The following is a 27076-nucleotide window of genomic DNA, read 5'->3' as shown; positions in this document are numbered from 1 at the left end:
TTTTCATCAATTTTTGAGGGAAGTCCAGTTCTTGGTAATGTCACTGTTGTGCCATATTTTCTGCACTTGATGATGACTATCTTCACTGTTTTCAATGGTATGTCTAATGCCTTGGAAATTCTTTTGTACCCTTCTCCTCACTGAAACCTTTTAACAATGAGATCCCTCTGATGTTTTGGAATCTCTCTGCGGACCATGGCTTTTGCTATAGGATGCAACTAAGAAAATGTCAGGAAAGACCTACCAGAACAGCTGTACTTTATTTGGGGTTAATCAGAGGCACTTTAAATGATGGCAGGTGTGTACTGACTCCTATTTAACATGAGTTTGAATGTGATTGCTAAATTCTGAACACAACTACATCCCCAGTTATAAGAGGGTGTGTACACTTATGCAACCATATTATTTTAGTTTTTTTATTTTTACTTCCCCCCCTTAAAAGATTTCAGTTTGCTTTTCAATTGAGTTGTACAGTTTATAGGTCGCAGTAAAGGTGGAGAAAGTTTTGAAATGATTTATCTTTGTCTCATTTTTTTACATCACAGAAACCTGACATTTTATCAGGGGTGTGCAGACTTTTTATATCCACTGTATGAAATGGAAATCTGACATTTCTGCATCATGACCCTAGATCGGCATCGTGGGATATGTAGTTCTACAGCAAATGAATGTTGCCTCCACCATTGCATTCTATGCACATCCTGTAGTTTCATATCCAGAATCAGTTTCTAAAATCAATGTTGGCAGTACACAGAATAATTTGGTATGACATTTAATCTCCTATATATATTTAGGATCTCAGATTAATGTGGGGCAAGTAGTTGTCTATGCTTTGCAGCACTGAGAGGTTGCTGTCAAATGACACCAAGACCTAGTCTGCAGCAAGATTAAATAATCAATTTACGCTAGAAAAAAACACATATGGTCCTAATGCAATGGCCAAATGAAACACAAGGATAAGAATTATGCCGCGTACACAGGACCGGTTTTCCCGTCGGAATAAACTCTGAAGGTTTTTCCGACGGAGTTCCGACTGAATTCTGCTGAAACTGTCTTGTGTACACACGATCACACCAAAGTCTGATCGTCAAGAACGCAGTGACGTACAGCACGTACGACAGGACTATAAAAAGGAAGTTCAATAGCCAGTAGCCAATAGCTTACGTCTTGTACTTGCTTCAGAGCATGCATCGTTTTTGCTCCGTCGGAACAGCATACAGACGATCGGTTTTCCCGAAAGGAATTGGGTCTGTCGGAAATATTTAGAAGGTGTTCTATTTCTAGGTCCGTCAGAATTTTCAAAAAAAAAAAGTCCGATGAGGCATACACACGATCGGAATATACGATGAAAAGCTTCCGTCGGACTTTTTCTGTCGGACATTCCGCTCGTGTGTACACGGCATTAGGCTGTTTAGCCACTTAAGGACCAGCCTCGTTTTGGATTTTAGGTGTTTACATATTTAAAACAGGTTTTTTTTGCTAGAAAATTACTTAAAACCCCCAAACATTATATATGTTTTTTTTTTTAACACCCTAGAGAATAAAATGGTGGTCGTTGCAATACTTTTTTTTGCACCGTATTTGCACAGCAGTCTTATAAGCGCACTTTTTTTGGAAAAAATTCACTTTTTTGAATAAAAAAATAAGACAACAGTAAAGTTAGCCCAATTTTTTTTATATTGTGAAATATAATGGTATGCCAAATAAATTGATACCCAACATGTCACGCTTCAAAATTGCGCCCACTCGTGGAATGGCGTCAAACTTGTACCCTCAAAAACCTCCATAGGCGACGTTTTAAAAAGTCTACAGGTTGCATGTTTTGCGTTACAGAGGAGGTCTAGGGCTAGAATTATTGCTCTCGCTCTATCGGTCACGGCGATGCCTCGCATGTGTGGTTTGACCACCGTTTTCATATGCGGGCGCTACTCGCGTATGAGTTCGCTTCTGCGCGCAAGCTCGTCGGGACGGGGGTTTTTTTTTTTTTAAATTCTTTATTTCTATTATTTATTTTACATTATTTTATTTATTTTTACACTGTTTAACAAAAAAAAATTGTGTCACTTTTATTCCTATTACAAGGAAAGTAAACATCCCTTGTAATAGAAAAAAGCATGACAGGACCTCTTAAATATGAGATCTGGGGTCAAAAAGACCTCAAATCTCATAATTACACTAAAATGCAATAATAAAAAAAAAAGTCATTTAAAAAAATGACATTGAAAAAAATATGCCTTTAAGAGGCGTGGGCGGAAGTGACGTTTTGACGCTGCTTCCGCCCAGCAGTGTCATGGAGACGAGTGGGCGCCATCTTAGCCTCACTCGTCTCCAGGCACAGAAGAGAGAAGGACACGATTGCCACCGATAAAAGTGATCTTGCGGCAAATCCGCCGCAGGGACCACTTTTATCAGAAAGCCGGCCGCCGCACGAAAACGGGGATACCGGGGTTATGGCAGCTAGCTGCTGCCATAACAATGATATCCACCGTCAAAGTTTGGACGTACATCGGCATGCGGCGGTCCGGAAGTGGTTAGGGCTCATATAAGTGAAAACAGATGATTTCCAGCTAAACAAATCCCTGTTTGATGGCTCTGAGCAAAATAATCCACTACTGGGCTGGCCCTAGAGTTTTTTGTTTTTTTTTAACCAGGGTGTTGAAAGAAAAAACTGATCCAATTCCCCCATCCACACACACTTGATGTGGATGGGGGAATCCCCCCACTGTGTCTTTGTAGTCTGATAGTGGAAGACTTCCCCACTGTCAGAATACACTGATCAGCTACAAGGGGAATTTTTCTAACAGGCTGGTTGAAGAGAAATTGATCAGTATATTGACCTCTCTTCAACTACAGTGGCCATATATGGATCAAAATTTGGCGTGTTAGACTAATCTGAAGAGGGAAGAGCCAGATGGCATGTGCCACTTCTCTCCCATGTTAATAGGATACTGCATGGCACCTTGTGGCACAATTGAGGATGGGCAGTTATCATCCCCGGTAGTTCTCGGAAGATATATTCTTTTGTATGGCAACCCTTAAAGTCTTAAAGTAGAACTAAAGTCAAAACATTTCTTTTTGTTTTGGATAGAGTGGAGAGGGATTATAACACCTGTAAGGTTTTCATTGCTGTTTATGCCCTTGTTGGGGAGATTCATCCTCTCTATTTGTCACCAAAGGGGAAAGTGAAAGAAAATCCCAAATTTTGAGCGAACATCAGAACAGAAATAGAAGGGAATTCTTCCAACAGGGACACTAGTTATGGTGACTATTTCCTCTCACTTCCCGTTGTGGCTATGCAACAGGAAGTGAGGAGAAATTTCCCCAGTAGGGCACAGATGGTAAAAAACATGACAGCTTTTATAACCCTCTCTTACTCCTCAGTTCTACTTTAAAGCTAAACTCTGGGCACAAAAATTTTCATTCAAATATATTCCTCAGTAACCACAAAGCATATAAATCAATGTCGTGTTCACCAATTCCTTTACCAACCCAGATATTACCTTGTAAAAGTAGCAGTGACATTATCACTCTGCTGTACATAGCATGTGCAGAGGGCAGAGCTGTGGGAGAGACCCAGCAGGCCCCACCCACTACCAACTGCCTTCAGGAAAATACAGAAGGGGCGGATACAAGACCAACCATCCCACACAAGGAGAAAGAGCAGCAGTGACCGGTCTTTATTACAGGAAATAATGGAATTGTTTCAAGTTGGATTGCTCCACAAAGCTGAAAGAAATACACTGAAAATATATATGGCTCTTATATTTAGACAATATTTGTTTAGCCTGGAGGTCACTCGAAGAATCATTAGCATCTGACACTGTCACTGGGTGTCAAATGCCTGCATTTTGTAAGGAGGTACGAACCTGCTGGAGGTAAAGCGGCTTGGACTACAGATTGGGGAGAGAGAGGAGGGATCGCTGGTGCGCTTTGTATAGTCCCTGTGCTTTGAAGGATAATGTAGGAAGGGAGGCAGTGTGGATTTGGGGAATGCTGTATGTGACTATGGGGTTGATTTACTAAAGGCAAATAGACTAGGCACATTGCAAAGTGTAGTTGCACTCTGAAAGAGCAAGTGCTCCAGAGCAGAAGCTCTGCTGACTTCCATCATCCAATCATATGCAAGCAAAACTGCTGGGTTTTTTTTTTGTTCATTTTTTTTTCCTATGATTGGGTATTCTTTGCAAAGTGAAGCTTTACCTCATTTAATCCTTTCATGCCTAAGCTTATTTCTATTTTTTTTTTTTTTTTTAAAAGAGAATCTAGAGAATAAAATGGAGATCGTTGCAATATTTTATGTCACACTGTATTTGCGCAGCAGTCTTTCAAACACAATTGTTTGGGGAAAGAAGACACTTTCATTAATTGAAAAAAAATAAACAGTAAAATTATCCCAATTTTTTTGTATAATGTGAAAGATGATGTTATGCCAAGTAAATAGATACCTAACATGTCATGCTTTGAAATTGCGCACACTCGTGGAATGGCGACAAACTACAGTGCCTAACAATCTCCATAGGCGGTGCTTTAAAAAAAAATAACAGTTACCAGGTTAGAGTTACAGAGGAGCTCTAGTGCTAGAATCATTGCTCTCACTCTGATGATCACGGCGATACCTCACATGTGTGATTTGAACACCGTTTACATATGCAGTCGCAACTTACGTGTGCGTTTTCTATGCTGTGTGAGCTTGCGGGGACAGGGGAGCTTTAAAAATAAAATGTCATTTTTTTTTTCTTATTTTTTTTTCTTATTTTTTATTTTTTTACATTGTCACTTAAAACGGATGCGGATGGTATCGGGATGATGCATGCAGCTGCATATGTGTGTACAGTCAGCTGGAAGGGGTTTTTTAATAAACTCTGGAGCAACTGCACTTTGCAAAGTGCACAGTCTATTTGCCTTTAGTAAATCAACCTCTATGCTTCACTTTACAGTATGGGAGTAACATGAAACATGGTCTAAAAGGTGGACTCACCCTTTAAAATGTGCACGTAAAAGAGATGTTCAATATCATTGAGATGCAAAAAACACTCACTAACTCGATCCAGCGCGGTGCCTGTCTATAGCGGCTTTTCCTGTTCTCACAGCCTTTGATGAGGCAGTGGGAGCCATATGCCTCTACTGCTGTCAGTCAAATCCTGTGAGGAGAGAGCAGGGGTCGGGCCAAGCTGCACTGTCTATGTCTATGGATGCAGGCAACAGAACTCAGAAGCGAGCCCACAGGTGGTACCCCATAGGGATACCACCGAGAAGAGGAGGAGCCAGGAACATCGGTGGGAGACCCATAGAATAGGTTAGGGTCTGCTCTGTGCAAAACTATTGCACAGAGCAGGTAAGTATAAACCTGTTTGATATTTAAAGAAATATATTTGTATTTACAATCACTTTAACAAATGAAATATAACCCAATTAGGGATTTGATTGTCTTTAGGAATAACCAACAGTGAATTGATGGTACTTAGGACACCAGGCTGTGTGCATATACCCCTGCTAGTTTATTGGGATCATACATAAGGGTCAGCATACACAGGCAATTGTGTTTTACATCTGTCATGCATTTACCAAGTCATTTTAAAAGATGTGGCTCTTATGCAGTGATATACTCTGCAAATGACATATGTGATGGTGGCAGATGAATGGACACGAGGGAGGGAGTTAAAGAGGAGTTCCACCCAAAAGTGGAACCTCCGCTGATCTGCTTCCACATTTGGCAACTTGCCACATTTGGCAACTTTCAGTGGTAGGGGGGAACGGGCACCTGTTTTTAACAGGTACCTGTCCCCATTTCCGGAAGACTGCACCACGGTGCCGTCCCTCAGAAGGTCTCCCCCCTTCCTCCTTCCTCCTTCCTCTGTCGACGAGCCAGTTAGAAAGCACAGTGTGCTTCATGCATGTGCAGTTGGGAACCGGCTGTGAAGCTGAAAGGCTGCACTACCAGTTTCCCTTACAATGAATGGTGGTGGCAGCACCCGAGAGCCGATCCGAAAATTGGCTGGGGTGCTGACATTGCAGGCTCCCTGTGTTTGTAGCGGCTGACTTTTAATGTTTTTTTCCCCCAGGCTGGAACACTGCTTTAACAAAGGAAAAAACATCTTTGTACACATCAGTGTAAATAGCAATGCCCTTTTCATGTTCCAAATTACCAATGCTATTACATAAGTTGTATGCGTTGTTTTGCCGAACCAGCACACCACTGTCATGCAACAAATTAATAAATTGTCATTCAATATTTTTATTTATTTATCACATAAAATGCTAAACAAGTGTGCATATAGAAATTGGTGCATTTTTCTCCATGCGCCAATCATAGTTAATCCCCCTGGGAGTGTGCATATGTAAAAAAAAGCTGAATGTGATTCTAAAAGCAGAAGGATTTTTTTTACCCTTATGCATTCTATGCATGAAGGTATAAAACCTTCTGTGTGCAGCAGCCCCCCCCCCCCCTTTCTGCCCCCTAATACTTACCTGAGCCCAATTGCGATCCAGCACACAAGAGCCTCGGCTCTCCAGGGACTCTTTCTCCTCATTGGCTGAGACAGCAGCGGGTGCCATTATCAATCACAGCCAGTGAGCCAATGAGAAGAGAGAGGGGCGGGGCGAGCCATGGCTCTGTGTGTGGATGGACATACTTGCTGTGGGGGCACTTGGCAGGAGGGAGGAGCCAAGAGCGTTGTCATCGGACCCGCAAAGAAGAGGATTGGAGCTGCTCTGTGCAAAACCACTACACAGAGCAGGTAAGTATAGACATGTTTATTTTTTTTATTGCCTTTAAAGTGATTGTAAAGTCTCATTTTTTTCCTATTAAAATAAGGTCAGCGCTTAGAAAATGAGCAGAAACTCTGCTGACTTCCATCATCCAATCATGTGCAGGCAAAAATGCTGTTTTTTTGTTTTTTTTTTTTAATTGTCCTTGCACGTGATTGGTGTTCTTTGCAAAGTGAAACTTTACCTAATTTACTAAGCTCTGGAGCAACTGCACTTGCAGAGTGCACAGCCTACTGGATTTGCTTTTAATAAATCAACCCCTATGTGTCCTTGCACACATAGGCGTTTACAGGTGTATTAGAAGAGGAGTGAAAAAAAAAACCATCAGCAGCATATTCAGGAGAGGAGCTTTGAGCAGAAAAAACACGAAATGTATATAAACTCTCATAAATGCTCTAGACGCTTTTAGACTTGTTAATGCAATCTAATGGCATTAACACCAAACGCATGAACACACATAAACGCGTCTAAACACATGTACAAAATGCGGAGACGCATTTTTTAAGCTGCTTTTTTCTGAGAGGAGTAAACTGCATTCAATGCCCAGTGTGAATGGACTGCTTAAAATGCAGGAAAAGTCCCAGCACCTTCCTTGCATCAAAAACGCAGTCGCAGAGAATTTTGATGCGGCTGTCTGTGGGTGCAGGAAGGTCTTCTCACACCCACAATAGTGTGAACCTAGCATCAGTCAAACTAAAACATTACAAAGTATACAAAATCCAAACTGTATTTGGCTACATAGGAGACATTTTTATCAATTATTTTATTTGCAATTCGTGCCAAGAAGCCCTAAATAAAAACCTACTAGTCAATATCTCATCTATAGCCGGTTGTAGAAGTATTGAGTAATATGTTTCCATTTAGGGGTTCTTTGCACGAATTACACTGATACAAATGTTTTCTATGTAGCCATATAGAGTTGGATTTTGTATACTTTGTAATGATCTTGTTTGATTGGTGCTTTGCTCATCATTATCTTCATTTTCGGGTTTATTTGTTTATGTTTAATGTAGAAGTTTGTTGGATGAGCTACTAACACCAGGATTGTAGCTGGAGTGCTACTATGTAAATTAAACAAGAAAACAGACAAATAAATACAAAATATAAGAATCTGAACTAACCTACAGCAGACTGCCAGCTGCACCCATTCCCCTATATCTATGTATTATTACTGGAAGATACCCCCTTTAATAATATATGTCCGACCCCCAGTGACACATGACTCTTCCCCTTCCTCAATTATACTGTATAGTGATATATGCCCCTCATAAAGACACTTGTCCAACATAACAGTGACACATGCCCCCCCCCCCCTCCTGACTCATGTCCCCCCCCCCCCAGTGATATATGCTACTCTGCTCAGAGACTCATGTAACCCCCCCCCAGTGGTACATGTCCTCCCAATGACACATGCCACCCTCCAGAGACACATGCCCCCCCCCCCCAGTGGTACATGTCCCTCCAATGACACATGCCACCCTCCAGAGACACATGCCCCCCCCCCCCCCCAGTGGTACATGTCCTCCCAATGACACATGCCACCCTCCAGAGACACATGCCCCCCCCCAGTGGTACATGTCCCTCCAATGACACATGCCACCCTCCAGAGACACATGCCCCCCCCCCAGTGGTACATGTCCTCCCAATGACACATGCCACCCTCTAGAGACACATGCCCCCCCCCCCCAGTGGTACATGTCCCTCCAATGACACATGCCACCCTCCAGAGACACATGCCCCCCCTCCCAGTGGTACATGTCCTCCCAATGACACATGCCACCCTCCAGAGACACATGCCCCCCCCTCCCCAGTGGTACATGTCCCTCCAATGACACATGCCACTCTCCAGAGACACATGCCCCCCCCCCAGTGGTACATGTCCCTCCAATGACACATGCCACCCTCCAGAGACACACGCCCCCCCACCAGTGGTACATGTCCCTCCAATGACACATGCCACCCTCCAGAGACACATGCCCCCCCCCCCAGTGGTACATGTCCCTCCAATGACACATGCCACCCTCCAGAGACACATGCCCCCCCCCCCCACCAGTGGTACATGTCCCTCCAATGATACATGCCACCCTCCAGAGACACATGCCCCCCCCCCCAGTGGTACATGTCCCTCCAATGACACATGCCACCCTCCAGAGACACATGCCCCCCCCCCCCCCCAGAGGTACATGTCCTCCCAATGACACATGCCACCCTCCAGAGACACATGCCCCCCCCCAGTGGTACATGTCCCTCCAATGACACATGCCACCCTCCAGAGACACATGCCCCCCCCCCCCTGGTACATGTCCCTCCAATGACACATGCCACCCTCCAGAGACACATGCCCCCCCCCCCCAGTGGTACATGTCCTCCCAATGACACATGCCAGCCTCCAGAGACACATGGCCCCCCAGTGTCAGGGGGAGTGTTGTCTGGTGCTGATGATTTCTGGGAATAACCTGTGGGTGAGGGGATCAGAATTCTTTTTTTTTTTTTTTTTTTTTTTTTATGAATGAGCCTGGTCAGTGATTGGCTGCTGGGAGGTGACTGCTGATTGGCCGCCGATAAGAGTAGTGTATAAATTGTGTCCGATCCATCACTGTGCAGAGACGATCTGAACACACAGGCAGAGGATGAATGACAAGAGCTTCCTCCTCCTCCTCCTCCTCCTCCTCCCCCTGCTCGTACACTGTCTGAGCTCAGCCTATGAGACCGACCAGAGCGACTTCCCTGGAGCCAGGAGGAGCAGAGGACAATCCCAGAGCTCAGGTGAGAGGGCATGGCAGTGTGATATATGGGCAATGTGTGCTGACTTCTGTGATATGGGGGTACACTGGTATGTAGGGTGATTGTGGTACACGGGGGTTTGTGTGCTGAGCTCTGGTATGTAGGGTGTAAGTATGGCACATTGGGGGTCTGTGGGCTGACTTCTTTGACATGGGGGTACATTGGTATGTTGGGGTGTGATTATGGTACATGGGGGTCTATTTGCTTATTTCTGTGATATGGGGGTACACTGGTATGTAGGGGTGTGATTATGGTACATGGGGGTCTGTGTGCTGACTTCTATGACACAGGGGTACGTTGGTATGTCGGGGTGTGAGTATGGTACATGGGGGTCTGTGTGCTGACTTCTATGACATGGGGGTACATTGGTATGTAGGGGTGTGAGTATGGTACATGGGGTCTGTGTGCTGACTTCTAGAACACGGGGTACACTAGTATGTAGGGGTGTGAGTATGGTACATGGGGGTCTGTGTGCTGATTTCTGTGACATGGGGGTACATTGGTATGTAGGGGTGTGAGTATGGTACATGGGGTCTGTGTGCTGACTTCTAGAACACGGGGTACACTAGTATGTAGGGGTGTGAGTATGGTACATGGGGGTCTGTGTGCTGATTTCTGTGACATGGGGGTACATTGGTATGTAGGGGTGTGAGTATGGTACATGGGGTCTGTGTGCTGACTTCTAGAACACGGGGTACACTAGTATGTAGGGGTGTGAGTATGGTACATGGGGGTCTGTGTGCTGATTTCTGTGACATGGGGGTACATTGGTATGTAGGGGTGTGAGTATGGTACATGGGGTCTGTGTGCTGACTTCTAGAACACGGGGTACACTGGTATGTAGGGGTGTGAGTATGGTACATGGGGGTCTGTGTGCTGATTTCTATGACATGGGGGTACATTGGTATGTAGGGGTGTGAGTATGGTACATGGGGGTCTGTGTGCTGATTTCTGTGACATGGGGGTACATTGGTATGTAGGGGTGTGAGTATGGTACATGGGGGTCTGTGTGCTGACTTCTATGACATGGGGGTACATTGGTATGTAGGGGTGTCAGTGTGGTACATGGGGGTCTGTCTGCTGAATTCTATGACATGGGGGTACACTTGTATGTAGGGATGTCAATATGGTACACAGAGGTTTGTGTGCTGACTTCTGTGACATGCGGGCACACTGGCATGTCAGGGTGTGAATATGGTACATGGGGTCCTTGTGCTAACATCAACACAATATTATTTCCTTTTATTTCTTTAGTTTTAATTTTAAATAGAATGTAGAACTGTACAATAAAATGTATCAGGTTGCACTTTATTTACCTAAAGTAGAAAGTATTGAAAGAGAAATATTGGGGAGATTACTATTTTATCCTGTATCTGAAATATGCTAGAATTGAACTGCTATTGGTAACACTGAAAAGAAAAAACAGAGGCTGCCACTACTGACCTCTCCTACTGAAAATGCTAGTTGCCTGGCTGCCATCCTGACACGCTGGTTCCTGTTCTTTCTGAGTCACTAATCTGGAACAAGTATGCTCCTTAGGATTGATGACTTCACTCTGACTTTACTGGTTGTATGTTTGTCCCAGGTCTGTGCCCCGTATACAGTATAATTTAGGTTATAGGCATTAGGCAGCCAGGCAGCTAGCATTATCAAGTAAGCTATGACAGCCTCCATATTTTTTTTAATACAAGGTCCTTTGTTAGTTTATGTTTTAGAACAGGGCTTGACAAATCCCAGGCGATAGGTCGCCATGGCAACTAGAAATTGCATCCTGGTGCCTAGGTTCACACCTGTGTACTGAAATCGCAATGTTATTCTGTGCGATTTTAGTACAGGTGTGATTTTGGCTTTCTCTCTCTCCTTTCACAACTGCCTCCTATTGGCTTCAATGCTTTGACTCCAATGCAAAAACGCCTCCCATCAACTTTAATGCAAAAACGCCTTTCACTGACCTCAATGCAAAAACAACTCCCATTGACTTCAATGCTAAAACTCCTAACAATAACAATCCTATGTTAACACATATCCGCATTCCACTCTACCACTTGCATGTTTGAAACGCACTGCTACAAACTCTCATAGAACCCTTTTCAGAATGGCGCTCAAAATGCAATGTGTGTGGATCACATCTGTGTGAACTGCCTCATTAGAAACACATAATATCTAGCCTGTCATGTGAATCTGTGAGTTTCAAAATGCATCCAGAATCGCATATGTGTAAACCAGAGGCTCTATTTACACCTGGGCATTTTGGGATCACAAAACGCAGGTTTAGGTGCCATTATTTTCAATGGCACCTACAACGTGGTGCATTTTTGCTGTGATTGTCATGTAGCAAGTCACATCTCATGAAGCTTGTCACCCAAAATAAGCTCCTGCTTCTTTTTGGATGACAAGATTCATGCAATGCGATTTGCAGTGATTGCTGTGCTGTAAATCGTGCAACAATCCTGGCAAAACTGCACCATGTTTTAGGTGCCATTGAAAATAATGACTCCTGAACCTGCGTTTTGTGATTGTAGAACGTTTCGAGATTGCAGACAGAATCGCAGCAATTCTGCTGCAATCCCAATACACCCAGGAGTGAAAGGGGCCCAAGGAAGCGGAGTTTCCCCCAATAACAGTTTTTTTATTGTCATTATTTCCAGCCAGCCTATAACCCTTACATCATGGTGTTATGTCCGGGTTATTGGCTGGCCACTCTGCTGTAAGTATGTTGGGGTTATTGGGTGCAAATGACTTACCTTGCCCCGGGCACTGACAATCCATGCTACGCTAAAGAAACTGGCTTCTAACTTTTTTAGCTGGTTCCAAGATTCAAAGCAAATTTGTCGAGCCCTGTTTTAGAATTTAAGGGTTTACATTTAGTATTTAATTATATTTATATTCATATAGAGTATATGTAACTCAGATAGTGATATTTGCCCATTGCCTATGTAAGCTCTGCTTAGTAGTGCTACCTAGTGTCTGTTCTTCCTTGCTCCTCTCTCTTACTATCTAATAATCACATTCCCTGATACATAGTGGGGGCCATTACAAATCTGTATATAAAAGCAAGTAATCAAATATTGAGCAGCAAGTAAGTACAAATTGTGAAGGTCATAATATTTAGTTTGAAGGGTAAATGTACAGTTATCCTTACTAGGCTCTGTCACTCTACCCCAGCACCCTTTCCATGTTGTCAAGTTCCCATTGATGTGCTGCAGTACTGTGTGTGCAGCAATGTGAGAAAAACATTCATTTTGCACAATAGATCTGCATTGCAGTACATCAAAATGCACATTAAAGCTCAGCTAAGAAAAGTAAAAGTCCCCCCTTGCAGTTATGCTTCTCCCGCTCTGCAAGGGTTAACTGCTGATTTCTGTCCGAGGAAGGGAAAAACTTTTTTACCTAACTGATCCTCTGATCCTCAACAAACAGAGCTCCCCCATGCTCTGACATTGGAATATTCCTCGGTGTCCTTACATCCAGTGTAGAGTTATGGCCCCTGCACTGCCCTAAATGACATCAGAGGATCTTAGCACACTGGAGTGCAGGGGAGAAGATGGTCCAGGGACCTAAGAGAGCAGAAGAGCCTGCAGAGGATGCAGGAAGTAAAACTGCTGTACCTGGTCCCCCTAGACATAAACTAGCAGTTAACTAGATGTGCAATTCATTTCGGTCCAAATACAAATTCGGACAAATATTTGGTTATTCGGAGATTCGGATGTATCTGAATCTCCGAATAAAATAGTAACGAATTTTGTTGAAATCCATTAAAATTTGTTTTGTTTATATGTTTTCTATTGAATTCCAACTTTTCAGAACGATTAGAATTCGGATTGGTCAACAAACGATCAACCATATCGAATTCTGTGTGAAAAAATAGCTGGTAATTAAGCAGTGGCCTGGGAAGCCGCCCACCCACGTCCTTAACAACCATGAGTCATCATCTGTCAGCGGGCTTCCCCACTGACAATGAATGTAAAGAAAAGAATGCCGGCAATAGAAAAATGTTAAAGAAAAAAAACGGCATAGGGTCCCTCCCAGTCCATACCAGGCCCTTTGGGTCTGGTATGGATTTTAAGAGGAACCCCACACAAATATTAAGGGGAAAAAAATGGTGTGGGGTCCCCCTGCAATCCATACCAGACCCTTATCCGAGCATGCAGCCTGGCTGGTCAGAAAGGGGGGGGATGAGCGAGCGCCCCCCCTCCTTAACCATACCAGGCCACATGCCCTCAACATGGGGGGGTGGGTGCAGAGCCCCCTTACCCAAAGCACCTTGTCCCATGGGGACAAGGGCCTCTTCCCGACAACCATGGGCTGTGGTTGTAGGGATCTGTGGGTGGGTGGCTTGACGAAATCTGGAAGCCCCCTTTAACAAGGGGGCCCCCAGATCCCAACCCCCCCACCTATGTAAATGTATCGGGTACCCATTCACCAAAAAAAGTGTCAAAAAGTAATCCTTTATTAAAAGAAAAAAAAATAGTGTCCCTCGATGTCCATCCACCATTAATCACGCTGCCCGCTGACCCGAAAAATAGAAAAAAATGGAAAAGATGCTTCACCTCCTAAGAGGTCTCCCAATGTATGAGCTTGAGTTTGACAGCATTTTTATAGGCAAGGGCGGGGCCACCCGAGTACACCCCCCGGTGGCATCATGTGACATCAGAAGGGGGCGGTGCCACCGGGTGACAAGGTGCTTTGGGGTGGGGGGGAGCAGAGCCTGGCTGGGAGAAGTCTGAAGAAGAGACTGTCCACTGCTTCTCCCCCTGTTGTCAGAACTAAAGAGAGCCAAGAGCAGCATTTTCTCCAGGAAAGGTAGGAATGTCCTCCTTTCTATGAGTTGTTTTTTTTTATTGATCCATGCAAGAGTGATTATATACTTTGGTTCACATCTCAATGCAGGTCATTCTTCATTTCTTACAATTAAATTTTAACATAACATAATAATATCTGTAATGTTGGATGATATGCTATGTGTATAATAATACAGATAGTTTGTAAAGTGCCCTATCAGTATTAGGTTACCCAGGGCCGGGACATGGGATAGCCTGGGAGGGGCGGATGCCCTGGGTGCAATGGTTTATTGTAGGGATGGGGATGGGCCTTCCTTCTGTTACAAGACTGACAGGAGTAATGACAGCAGCATCGCTTCTCCTAATAGTCCAGTACTGGGAGCGGAGAGGAGAGAGGGAAGAGGTGCGGGCTCTGTTTTCTCTCCCCCTCCTCCTTCCTGTCAGGGCAGGGCTCCTATATTCAAAAGCCGGCAGTGGTAATCACAGGCCCAGGAGCTCTGCACCGGAAGGGAGAGAGAGCTCAGCCCACAGCCAAGTGCAGAAGTGTCCAGGACAGAGCTGGGAGTGGAGGAGAGAGCCAAGAGGAGGCGGGGCTGTGCTCTCGCTCCTCCCTCCTGTCAGTGCAGTGCTCCTGTAGCCTATAAACACAACTGCTGGCTTCTGCATACAAGTGCACCGACAGCTCGGCACTGTTTCTTATGTTATTATACACCCCCCCCCCCCCCGGACCACCTCCTCCCCACACTGGGGGTGCAGTTTGGAATCTTTGCCCTGGGCATTGAGGTTACCATTCTTTGTTCAATATAGACATGCAGTTGTGAAAATGTTTTATCTGCTGTAATCTTCAATAAAACTATGTGTACCAGTAATAGGGATAAGTGAATCAATTTGTTGTAGGTGGTAATATAGGTGAAATAATACTGACACTGCATTCTGCTCTCTCCCATTTAGTAGAAGTGGTTCGCTGCTTGAATGGGGCATTGCAAGTTGGCTGCGGAGCCTTTGCCTGCTTGGAGAATACCACCTGTGACACCGATGGATTGTATGACATCTGCAAGTCTTTTCTGTTCAACGCTGCCAAGTTTGACACTCAGGTACAGCGACATACCTACACCAACCAGTGCTACAAGGCATTCCTGCAAATCAGAATATTGCTCATCCCAGATTGGTAGTGCCATCTAACCATTTGTCATAGGCTCTCAGAATACTCTTCTATATATCCATGCCGCTCTGTATTTGTTTTCTTCATCCATGGAGTCGGGAAGAGAGAGTGCTTGCATTGTTCAGTAGAGGCTTGGATCAGGCAGCATTTCAGCAGAAAAAGTGATGTCACTCTGCCCTGTAAATAAGCAGTACAGAGAAAGTGACATCGGTATAAGCCTATACTTCATTCACATGCATCACATGTAGACCTTTATACATGTCCTAGCAAAATTAAAGTGGCTCTAAAGCCTTAAGGTTTTTTACCTTCTTAATGCATTCTCTGCATTAGGGTTCAAAACTTTCAGTGCAGATGACCCCCCCAGCGCTGTACCCTAGAGCAGTGGCTCTCTCCCTCCTTATAGGGCAGATTGATAGCAGCGGGCGCCATCGGCTCCTGCTGATGTCAGTCAAATCCTGTGACGAGGGGGTGGAGCTGAGCTGCACAGTCTATGTCTACATATGCAGGCAGCCCGGCTCTGGATTAAGCCAACACAAGAGCCTCCATAAGAAGTAGCTTCCTAGGGGGGCACTCGCAGAAGAGGTGGAGCCAGGAGCGCCAGCGAGGGACCCTAGAAGAGGAGGTTCGGGGCTACCCTGTGCAAAACCACTGACATGCTTATTATCAAACACACACAGAAGTTTAAAATTACTTTAAAGAAATATCAGAGTGCTCATCAGTTGTGGGTGATACAGTCATTATACAGCTGACAATCTTCCACTTTCAATTTTATAATTGACTTTTATGAAGCCAGGGCCACAGCTCACTTTTCTGCCAAGCAAAAATTAACCAACATTCAAGCCATGTATAGCCAAACAGCTTAGCATACTGCTGTAATTTGGAACTTGACCACTAAGGGGCACTGTGTCATATCTGTGATGGCTTATTTTGCATGATTGGGGGGATATTGCTTCTAGCAGTTTATTAGAATAGTTGCAAGTTTGGATTATTTCCTAAATGTACATAATTTAACTGGGTACTAACCTTTAACCTAAGTTGATCCAGGGAAAATCCACTCGGGGCATCAGGAAGGAATTTTTTCACCTGCTGTAGCAAATCGGATCCTGCTTTGCTGGGGTTTTTCGCCTTTCTCTGGATCAACTGTGGGTGAAGGATTGTATATATGGGATTGTTTTTTATTTATTTTTTGGTTGAACTAGATGGACTTTTTTTTCTTTTCAACCTGACTATGTAACTATGTAATATAATCCTGTAAATTAAATAATAAATCATAGAGATTGCTCAAATAAGGACAGGCAATATACATCTAACTATCTAATGGTGGGCAAACATGCTTCAATAAACAATCAGTTTCTTTTCTGATTGATCTCTTCTGAACAGAATAATCAATCCATAGTCGACAGCTCATTCAATTTTTATGCCACACACAGAATGTAGATTTAGATCAATGGTTAAGATAAGATCATAACTTACAATCCTAAATCATGGATTGTATCTATGTTTCCATCATGTAATCTAATTATCTGATTGATTGATTGAAATATGATATTATTCATGAATAAGGTATCTACTGTAAGGGCTGCCGATCAATGCTAAATGATTGATACATTTCAGGAAGGGAAGTTATGGCTATTCATTTTTTTGCAGGTTTGACTGTTTTGATCAAACCACAAATCGATTGGATTAAAAAAAAAAGTGTGTATGTTCACCATTAGGTAAATCAACAAAACAATTAAACATAGAGTAGTTTTTTTAAGAGTAATATTAATTTCTGGTCAGGTATTAAAACAAACAGTCAAAGTCAATTTATCACAGTTTAACTAAGTGGAAAAATGCATATACACATGTGAATACTTTATAATAAAATAACAATTCCATTTGTTTAGTGGCTTCACTTTAATTCTAAAATACTAATGTAGACAAGGCAATGTAATAAAAAACAATTAAAAAAATCAGTGAATTGTTTCCAAGTAAAATTAACTTCATTTTCATTTAGGCTCAGTTCACACTACTGCGACTTTGATGTGACTTTGCATATTCCATGGGGTTAAGTCGCACTTTTAATAGCACCAAAGTACCATTGATGTGGACATGCACCATTGAAATCAATGGGATTTCCCTTGTCATGTGATTCTTTGTGACTCAAGTCGCATCAGAATTTACACTAGTTTGAACCGAGTCCTAATTTTATGAAATATAATTCCATTTTAATTTTGTCACCACTACTGCAAGGCATTTTCTCACTTGACACATTGTTAGGCCCCTTTCACACAGGCGGGCCGATCAAGTCAGTCTGACACTTTTTTAGGCGGACCCGATTGGACCATCCATTGCCCTCTACGGAGCAGCGAATGTCAACAAGCATGTGTCCGTTTACACCCGCCCACATTCAACCTAAAAACAGACGGATGGGGATCCATTCCCGGTCCGTCTTGTGGATTAGATTACAGTCAGATGGAAATAGACAGGTGGTCTTTTTCCATCCGACCGCCCGATAGAGGAAAGCGGGCATTAGCAGAACGGACACGGACCTGTCATCCGCCTACTCAGTGGGGATTAGCGGACAGATTCCCCATTGTGCAGGTGGAGTCCACCCCTCTGAAAGGGTCTTTATACATTTTGCAATGTGTTTCAAAGCAGAACTTCACTCTCTAAATTAACATTGACTGTTTTTAATCCTTGTGCTGCTAGCATTAGTAAATAGATAGCAAAGTATATCATATTTACTTGATTTAAACTTTTTTTTTAAATTTAATCAGTTATTCTCTAGTTCCCAGGCCTAGGCAAATGATGTGATACATCCCAGCAGTTCTCAGGAGGGAAGGGAGGGTTCTCAGCCCAGCCAATGCCTTAGCTAAGGGCAGATGAATTCCAGGAAGTAAATGCTACATGAATCATCTGCCCTTACTCAAGATGGCCACTGCCAGAAATGCTAGGAGGGTGTTTTTCAAAATGATTTCTCAGAAAAATAAAGCTTAGAGACCTAAATGGATGGATGAGTTTGCGTTGAATATTAACAATTATTTAAATAGCATTTTGGTTTGTGGTGCTCAGATACAGTGCAGTTTCACTTTAAATACAGGCAAAATGTGCAAACATGAGAAAGAACATGGTTTACAGCAGGTCCTGCTTCCAACAATGATTTGCGTTGTGTGGGAAGAAAGTCTTGCAGATAGAACTTTTGGTGGAATGACCTGTATTTTACAATGCAAGTAATTTGAATTGGTTCCTTCAAAAATACAATGGGGGGATTAACTAAAACTGGAGCACACAGAATCTGGTGCAGCAGTGCATAGTAACCAATCAGCTTTCAGGTTTTTGTCACAGTTTAACTGAACAAGCTAAAGCTAGAAGCTGATTGGCTACCATGTACAGCTGCACCAGATTCTGATGAAAAAAGGAGAGATCCCCCTTCAGTGGAAGTTTAAAGGCCACATACACTGATGTAGTATGAAAAAATAGTTTATTGGATAAACATAAAAGTTTGTGATCAATTAGAATGATCAATATTAAAAGAAAATCAAAGATTCTTTCAAAGTGTACATATATATAAAGAAAACAACAAAAACAATTTACATGAAAAAATGGCAAAGAGATAATAATACTCTCCAGTAGATAGTAATCCCTGGTACCCGACGTGTTTCTGGTTAAACACCTTCATCAGGGGTATAGAGGTAGACATAGTCATAAATTGATTTTACTCATGTAAAGTAATTCCATAAAGAACATCGGTGAGACAACTGTCCCAATGGGGGTGCAGATGGACGCCAACCAAGCAATAATATGGTCGTGGAACAAAAAGTTCCGAAGTGTGGTTGATCAAGTGGGCAACAGCAACTGAATTCCAGCAATTTAGCCAGTGTCCACTGTATGGAAACTAAGGAAGGTAGCTGATAAGAGCTTTCAATAAGGCTCCGTGTAAGTAGATAGCACCAAAAAATCCTTATCTCCATCAGTCATCCAAATGTGCTTGAACAGGTCTTTATGGTTGGCGTCACCCCCGCTCTGCAGTGCACCTGATTCTTAGAGCTTCAGTTTTAGTAAAATTCCCCAAATAGCCAAATGCATCTGAAATACATAGTAATGCAGGATATGTTAACACATGCTTTTCCATGTGCGTCTGGTGACCTAAACCCACAACATTAAAGTATATCCAAACTCAAAAAGAAAAATGTATTGTATTCCAGGCTGGTCCTTAGGTGTGGTACCTGTGTTTGTTTTCTTATTTTTACCATTCCCACTGAGATGTGGTTCTAACTAACTTATGTTCATCTCTCTCCCTCTTCCCACAGGGTAAAGTATTTGTGAAGGAAAGTTTGAAGTGTATAGTGATTGGAATAACTTCCAAAGTGTTCCTGGCTATCCGCAGATGCTCCAGTCTGCAGCGAATGATCTCTGAAGTCCAGGAGGACTGTTATTCCAAATTAGAGCTCTGCAGTGTCGCCCAAAATAACCCAGAAGCAATTACAGAGGTTATACACCTGCCACAGCATTTTTCCAACAAGTATGTCTTTTTTTTGTCATTACCCTCTTTCATCTCCTGATTTTTTTTTCTTTCATTCTGGACAAATGTTCAGGCAATTGGCAAATGTTCTGGACAAATGTATACAGGTAATTGGTTTTTTACATAAAATTTGTGAGGATAGGAGGAAAATGCGTGTGACCCAATAATTTTCTGAGCTGCATGATGACATTGGTTACAGGAGCTCCCGGCTTACGCGGCCATTTTGGAAGTCCCGTGCCTGCGCCTCTTTCCTTAATTGTTATACAATTTTTTTGTTTTGGTTTGACTTGGAAGAGACTGTATCAGTTGTTCTGTTTTAGGGCTAGTCCACACCAGAACATGGTGTGGGAAATTTACGTTCTGTGAGCTTTTCCCACACCGCGTTTAAAATACACTGCCCTTGCGATCTGCAGTTGGTGTAAATGTAATGCTAAGGCCCCAAATGAAGATTGCAGTTGTATTGCATTTGCTTGCACCAGATCCAAAGAATTACAGAAGTACCAAGCAATCCGCTTACAGTACTTTTTTTAAAGTAGTGCATGCACTACTTTTGGTGTGGCACAGTGCGATTTCAGCCCAAGTCAAATGAATGGGCTGAAAATGCACTGCAATCAAATCACACAGGAACACAAGCATGTTCCTGTGTGATTCCTGGTGTGAACCGACCCTTAAAATAGTTCCTGACCAAAATGTAGTGGTCTTCTTTATGAGACCAAGGGCAAAACTACTAATCACAGGTCTCTATGCCCTTCCACAACTTCTTAGCTACCCCCCCCCCCCCCCTTCCCAATTCTAGTAAAATCTCGGTGGCACCCATCTATTTGAAATACTAATGAGCAACACCTTTAACACAGGTGGCCTTTATTATCACCCATTTATACCTCCTATCTACTGATTCTGGGGGTGGCCTAGGTAGCCTTCCTATTTTCTATTCTTGATGGCCAGAGGACAACCTGCCTCCTAATAAAGTCCACCTGTACACCGATAGCCAATGAAAAGGACCAGACCGCATATTAAAAGCCACTAAACACTGGTGATTACTTTAAATGCCTACTTAAATTTGTGGTTGGTGGGAAAAGTAATGCCTCCTTTAATTTGGTGGTGAATGGCATGGGAAATGGCCTTTTACATACCCAGCAAAAGCAAGGTCATTGTTGACATTGTTTAGTTATCTGAAACAAAGAAGAGAAAGCAATCCATTGGTACCTCTGCCTCTAACTCTGCCAAATGACATTGGCACCAGAACTAAGTAGGCACTGCCAGGCAGGTGATCAGTCCATGCAAATAATTCTCCTGCGTTCAAATAGTGAACCATGAGGTATATATGGTGTAGGAATCTCTTCCTTGGTGCTTATGGCCTTGCTGCCCCCTTAGGACAATGGGTATCCTTATAGACTGCAAAATAACAATAATAATAACAAGAGAGGGGCACACTGACCTAGCGCAATACCACAATACATTTTATTTAAAAACAAAATAACAGTCATTATACTCACAATATCATGGTGATCAGTTTACCCAGTCTGCATGTCTGGCAAAAGTGAATTGGTAAGTGGTCCTGTGGATAATTGAACAGTTTACTAAGCAGAATGGGTTTAAAGTGACAGAACCTAGAAAACCTCAGCTTGGAGTTAACCAGCCATATTCATGCTAGTCAATGTATTCATCCCTGCTGGCAATAGAGAGGTTCCAACGGTGCATAATAAATCCTCCATAAGATTGTAATATTGAATATGTATGGTAAAGCTTGAGCTTAAATACAGTTAACAAAGTTTGAGATAAATAACTATACCATACTGAAAATGTCCAATAGTGTCCATGAGTCCTGACTTTTCTCTTTCATTTCCAGGTATTACAACAAGCTGTTAAGCAGCATAATGGACTGTGATGAAGAGACTATCAAATCCATCAAGAATAATCTAATGACCCAGATTGGCCCTAATTTAGCCAGCCTCTTCAAAACCCTGCAAGGTGACAAATGTTCCCAGCAACAGCCCAAAGCAGACTTTAACCGAAAGAGAAATGTCGATCCACAGAAACTTCGGGTGTATCTCCGCAGTTTCCACAATGAAGGAACCATTGCAGGTTCCTCCACCCAGGACTCCTCTGAAGATGATTAAATTTCTATGACCAAAGAGTTGGATGTAGCTTTAATATTTAATACCAGTTGTTGTATTGTCAGAGCTACTTTCTAAAGACCTCTACTGGGAAGCTGTGCCTCCTTCAATATAAAGTATTTTGTCTGTTTATTTGTGTCAGGGGTTAGGTAGTGGTTCTCCTAGGCCCCTTTCTCAAAGGGAAATAATATTTTTATGACGATAATGATTGAGCTGTGTTATACATATCTGGTAAATTTATCAATGGTTTTAGTCACTACATATAATATTGAGCTACAATAATATGACTATGTGCTCCGTGTACACTGTGTAGTTGTAAAACACTTTTCAAGGTCAAACAGTATATTCAGGTCCTGTCTCTGGTGTAATCTGCAAATTATGCACTTATCAAACTGTATGCAGTGGCTGCCCTAATTGCATGTGTCAAATACTGACTAAAAAGTCCAGACTAGCATTTACACCATGTATTCTGGCCTTGGTTTTGGTAGCTTGTACATTTAACCTTGCCTATGTGTAGCCCCACCACATAGCATGGTGGCTGTGAAAGCACATGCACCAAAAGCTCATTGGAAATTATGCTGGATCCAGGGCTTGCCCAGTATTTTTGGGCTCGTCTCCAGCATACTCTCCAATACATTCTCCGAAGCCCATATACTTAATCTGATGTTCACTGCCATAGATACTAGTGACTGTAGTTGACATATGCAACAGAGATGGCCAATATTCCATATAGCTGGTCATTGCCCAATCCTTTCATAATGTCTATAGGGTGCTTCAGGCACAATTGGAAGGCTGATTATGAACGAATCAATTGGCTGGATTAATTTTGTTTGGTGCGTCTATTGCTAGTAATGCCTTAGATGTTTGCTGGGTACATGGAAAAGACACTTGCAGCATTTCTGTGTAGCATGTGGAGAGGAAAAGGTAATTCAATAGTTTCAAAATATGTGGACATCCAACCATCTGTTACCTGTGGTCTCTCCTAGATTGCAGAAATGTGCTATTGTAAAGTTGGCCAACAGATGTGACATGCATGTCATGCTTTCATAAGGGATCTCCTGCATGGTGCACCAAGCTTGTCTAAGGAAATTTCAACTTTAGTGGCAGGTTTTTCCTGAAAACGATGAGCTAATAATATCTGCTGGAGTCTGAGGATGCCCATGGACACATTGGTAGCTGAGAAAATTGGATCAACTAACAGCAATTGTCTTGTATTTCTGAGAACCTTAATATCTGCAGTAAGCTCTACAATTATCTGCTTCAAGTTACTTATCCATGCAGACAGTTAGAGGTTCTAACTTAAGTTATCTTCAGAACACCTGAAGAGCTCCAAAACACACTTTTTAATTAAATTTTTACCTCAGCTGAGAAGTTTTCCATTCCATCCTCTGCTCCCACCACACTAATAAACCAGCAGTAAAGAAAGGAAAGCAGAAAGAGAGAGAAAGCTTTGAGGCTGGGTTTACACTGATTCGAATTGGATGTGGATTTCCCCATATCCAATTCGCATGACAGGAGAGTGTGACCAGCTCTCAATGGAGCCGGTTCACACATCTCTGGGGTGGCCACAGAGTGCACTGCAGAAGGGTCCTGTGCTTCTTTGGATCTGCTTCAGGTCCGAATTCAGGCAAAAATTCTGGCTTAATTCAGACCTGAAACAGTGAACAGGGACTCTCTGGACCCCCTGCTGCGAGCTGTTCCGCAAATAGTGCGAACCAAGCCTATAGGTGAAGTTATAATGTGAGGGGGCACTATTCTTGAATATATAGTGCAGATATATGATGAAAAATAATTAAACATTTCATAACAATAAACCTTACAGATGCAATATTGTTAATGAAAGTGCAAGTGCATAGTAAAGTGCAAATAATTCATAAGACATTGAAAAAGTATAAAAATGTATAAAAATGTAAAAATAAACAGTGCTTTAAATAAAGTTCTTTTTTACTCTTCTTAAACAAACGCTTCTTTTATCTCCTAATATGAAATGTCATTACACCATCACTATCATTTTCCTTTGCACCCAATGTGCTCTATACTGGAAAAACACTCACCAGATTACCATGACCTCTTTATTAAAGATTTTGATTAAAGAGGTCATGGCAATCTCGTGAGTGTTTTTCCAGTAGAGCATAATGGGTGCGAAGGAAAATGATGGTGATGGTGTAATGACATTTCACATTTGGAGATAAAAGAAGATTTTGTTTAAGAAGAAGAAAACATTATTTAAAGCACTGTTTATTTTTACATTTTTATATATTTGTGTAACTTTTCAATATCTTATGAATTATTTGCACTTTACTATGCACGTGCACTTTCATTGTTAACAATATTGTAACAGTAAGCTTTATTGTTATGGAATTTTGAATTATTTTCATCATATATCTGCACTATATATTCAAATAAAGCGACCCCTCACTTTATGCCTTGTGGTTACACATTTGGGGTTAGCGGCTATACCACCAATATATCATTTTTAGTATTTGGTAGGGTGATTAATCTAATTTATTGTTTTTTTTCAAGGTGAAGTTGTCATTTGCATACTAGAGCACCACAGGTTGTGGAGGATTCTGGGGAGCAATATTAATAATCTTTCTGTACCTGCATTTATATTCTGCCGGCAGAAGGTTTATATTGGTATATTTCACTGCAGGTACACTTTAAACCTATGCTTTGTCCAATACCTTTGCCCCCCTGTTGCTTCTATCAGCTGCCAAGTGTAAAAAGAGGAAGTTCTTTGTAGGTCACAACTTGGAGATTACAAAGGGCTCACTCCCTGTTACAAAGTTGTTGAATTGGGTGCCTGAGAAAGGGGAGTGAATCACATGGTCCCCAAACCTGGAAGAACCAGATATAGCTTATCGCTCCAAGCATCCGAAGCGAGCAAATAGTTAAGATGGTGAAGGCATAAATTAAGTTAACCTGATGCTTTGCCTTGAATGGCCCAAGCTCAGGTTTACTATAAATTTGATGTGATGACCCATGCCTTGTCTACATGCAATATTTCAGCACCAAAAATTTAGTTTAGTTCATTGTTATACAACATTATTAGGGACAGATTATATGTTATTTTTGATGTGGAAAAAATGTTTAATAAGTGGTAGTTCTCTGTTCTTTTTAAATATAATGTTAATAAAATGTACTCTTTATGACCATTTCATTTTATTAATATATGTAAGAAATGTTGTCTGGTTTGTCTTTGTAAAATAAATTCACTTCCATGAAATGTATTGAGGATCTGTGATAATATTCAAAGTGCAGAGAATGATAAATGTCCAGAATGCATCTATAACCATTTCTTGCCCCTAGATCAGCCTTACTCAACCTTTTTAACCAATAGGAACCTCTAAAATAGTTTCCAGGTCTTAGGCTCCATTCACACTAGCGCGTTTTTTGATGCATTTTGCAGACATGCATGGGAATTTTTTAACATGGGTTCCTATGGAACATGTTCACATCAATGCCTTTTTGTTTCTCTGCATTTTTGGAAAGGGTCAGGGACTTTTTTTCATGCAAAATGCAGCGTTTTGCATGTAATAGAATTCAATGGACAAGCATCAAAAACGCAAGTGCACCGTTTTTGCAGCGTTTTTGATGCGTTTTTGGTGCATTTTTGATGCGTTTTTGACGTTTTTTTAAATTTTTTTTTAATTTTTTAAATTTTTTTTAAGACTGTAAAAAAAAACTGTAAAAAAAAAAAAAAAAACGCAAAACGCGTCAAAAACGCAGCAAAATCGCCGCAAAAACGCTACAAAAACGCTGCACAAAAACGTGGCAAGCATGAAAAAAAAAACTCCAAAAACGCTCAAAAGCAACATGCATAGGTGTGAATCGAGCCTTAAGGAAACCCTTACTAAAACCAATTCATCAGGAGTCATTGAGGAAGAGGCCCCTTAGATGTGCACATGGTCATTAGGAAAAATCTTACCCTTACATTGATGATCAGAATGCCACCCTTACAAAGAGATAAAAAAAAGATAATTGAGTCATGGTGTTTGTTTTGCCAAGTAGTATTGGCTCTGGGACTATGCAGGCACCATCAGATGGTAGGTCAATCAGCCGCAGCTAAAGAAGCCCCTAGCAATCCCTGGAGGAACCCTGGTTAAGAACAGCTGCCCCAAATCCTCACATTCAGCTTCTATACTGGTAACAAATGCTTTAGAAAAATCTAAATATATCAGATGAATAACTTTTTCCATGTTCATATATAAAGCTCAACTGAAGCTAAAGAAAGCAGCAAGATACATTCTACAGTGTGGAAACCTTAAATGTAAAGTTATTTTGTAAACACAAGATATATTAACCCTGGGTTCACACTATAGCGAACACAGACATGTGATTCGCACCTGCACTGCGGTGCTTATCGCATGCGATGTCTGTGCAATGCGAGTTCAGCCATACAGTTGTATGGTTGAACTCGCATTGGTTTCGCACAAAAAAGGTGCAGGGACTTTTTTTCCCCGCACTAGAATTGGATCGCATGGGTGGGTGTTCTCACCCATGCGATCCGATTTCTGTCCGAAACCACAGTTTGCACTGCGATCTGTGAACCATTCTGGGGGAGTTATTAACATGGTATTGACACCCTCAGTGGTTTGCAGAGCGCAGTCTGAGCTGCCTGCGGGAGAGATGTGATGCAGGAATCGCGCTACAGTGTGAACCTAGGCTTAAGCTTTGATTCACACTGCTGCGAGTTGGATGCAGGTTTCTCTGCATCCAATTCGCCTGACAGGAGAGTGTGACCAGCTCTCAATGGAGCCGGTTCACACACCTCCATGGCGGCCGCGGTCCGCATTGCAGAAGGGTCCTGTGTGTCTTCTGGTCCGTTTCAGGTGCAAATTCAGCCAAAAATTCGGACCTGATTTGCACCTGAAACGATGAACAGACACACACCAGACCCTCTGCTGTGAGCCACGGCAGCAGCATCTGTGAACCCAGCCTTAATGAACTATAGGATTTA

General features: G+C 42.3%; 1 protein-coding gene across 2 annotated transcripts; it reads left to right on the top strand.

Moving 5' to 3' along the window:
• The first annotated feature begins 9334 nt into the window (after positions 1-9334).
• On the top strand, positions 9335-23956 carry STC1 (stanniocalcin 1). Of its 2 annotated transcripts, none has more exons than XM_073624111.1 (4): positions 9335-9534; positions 15288-15427; positions 19788-19999; positions 21849-23956. In XM_073624111.1, exons 1-4 carry the CDS (start codon positions 9399-9401, stop codon positions 22117-22119), a joined length of 759 nt encoding a protein of 252 aa, XP_073480212.1. In that variant the 5' UTR covers positions 9335-9398; the 3' UTR covers positions 22120-23956. The 2 variants fall into 2 exon arrangements, with proteins under 2 accessions (XP_073480212.1, XP_073480211.1); XM_073624110.1 differs by having other exon boundaries at positions 15285-15427.
• Positions 23957-27076: the final 3120 nt, after the last annotated feature.

This window comes from Aquarana catesbeiana, linkage group LG03 (assembly GCF_042186555.1).
Source record: "Aquarana catesbeiana isolate 2022-GZ linkage group LG03, ASM4218655v1, whole genome shotgun sequence".
NCBI lineage: Eukaryota > Metazoa > Chordata > Amphibia > Anura > Ranidae > Aquarana > Aquarana catesbeiana.
This window is presented reverse-complemented; position numbering and strand designations above follow the sequence as displayed.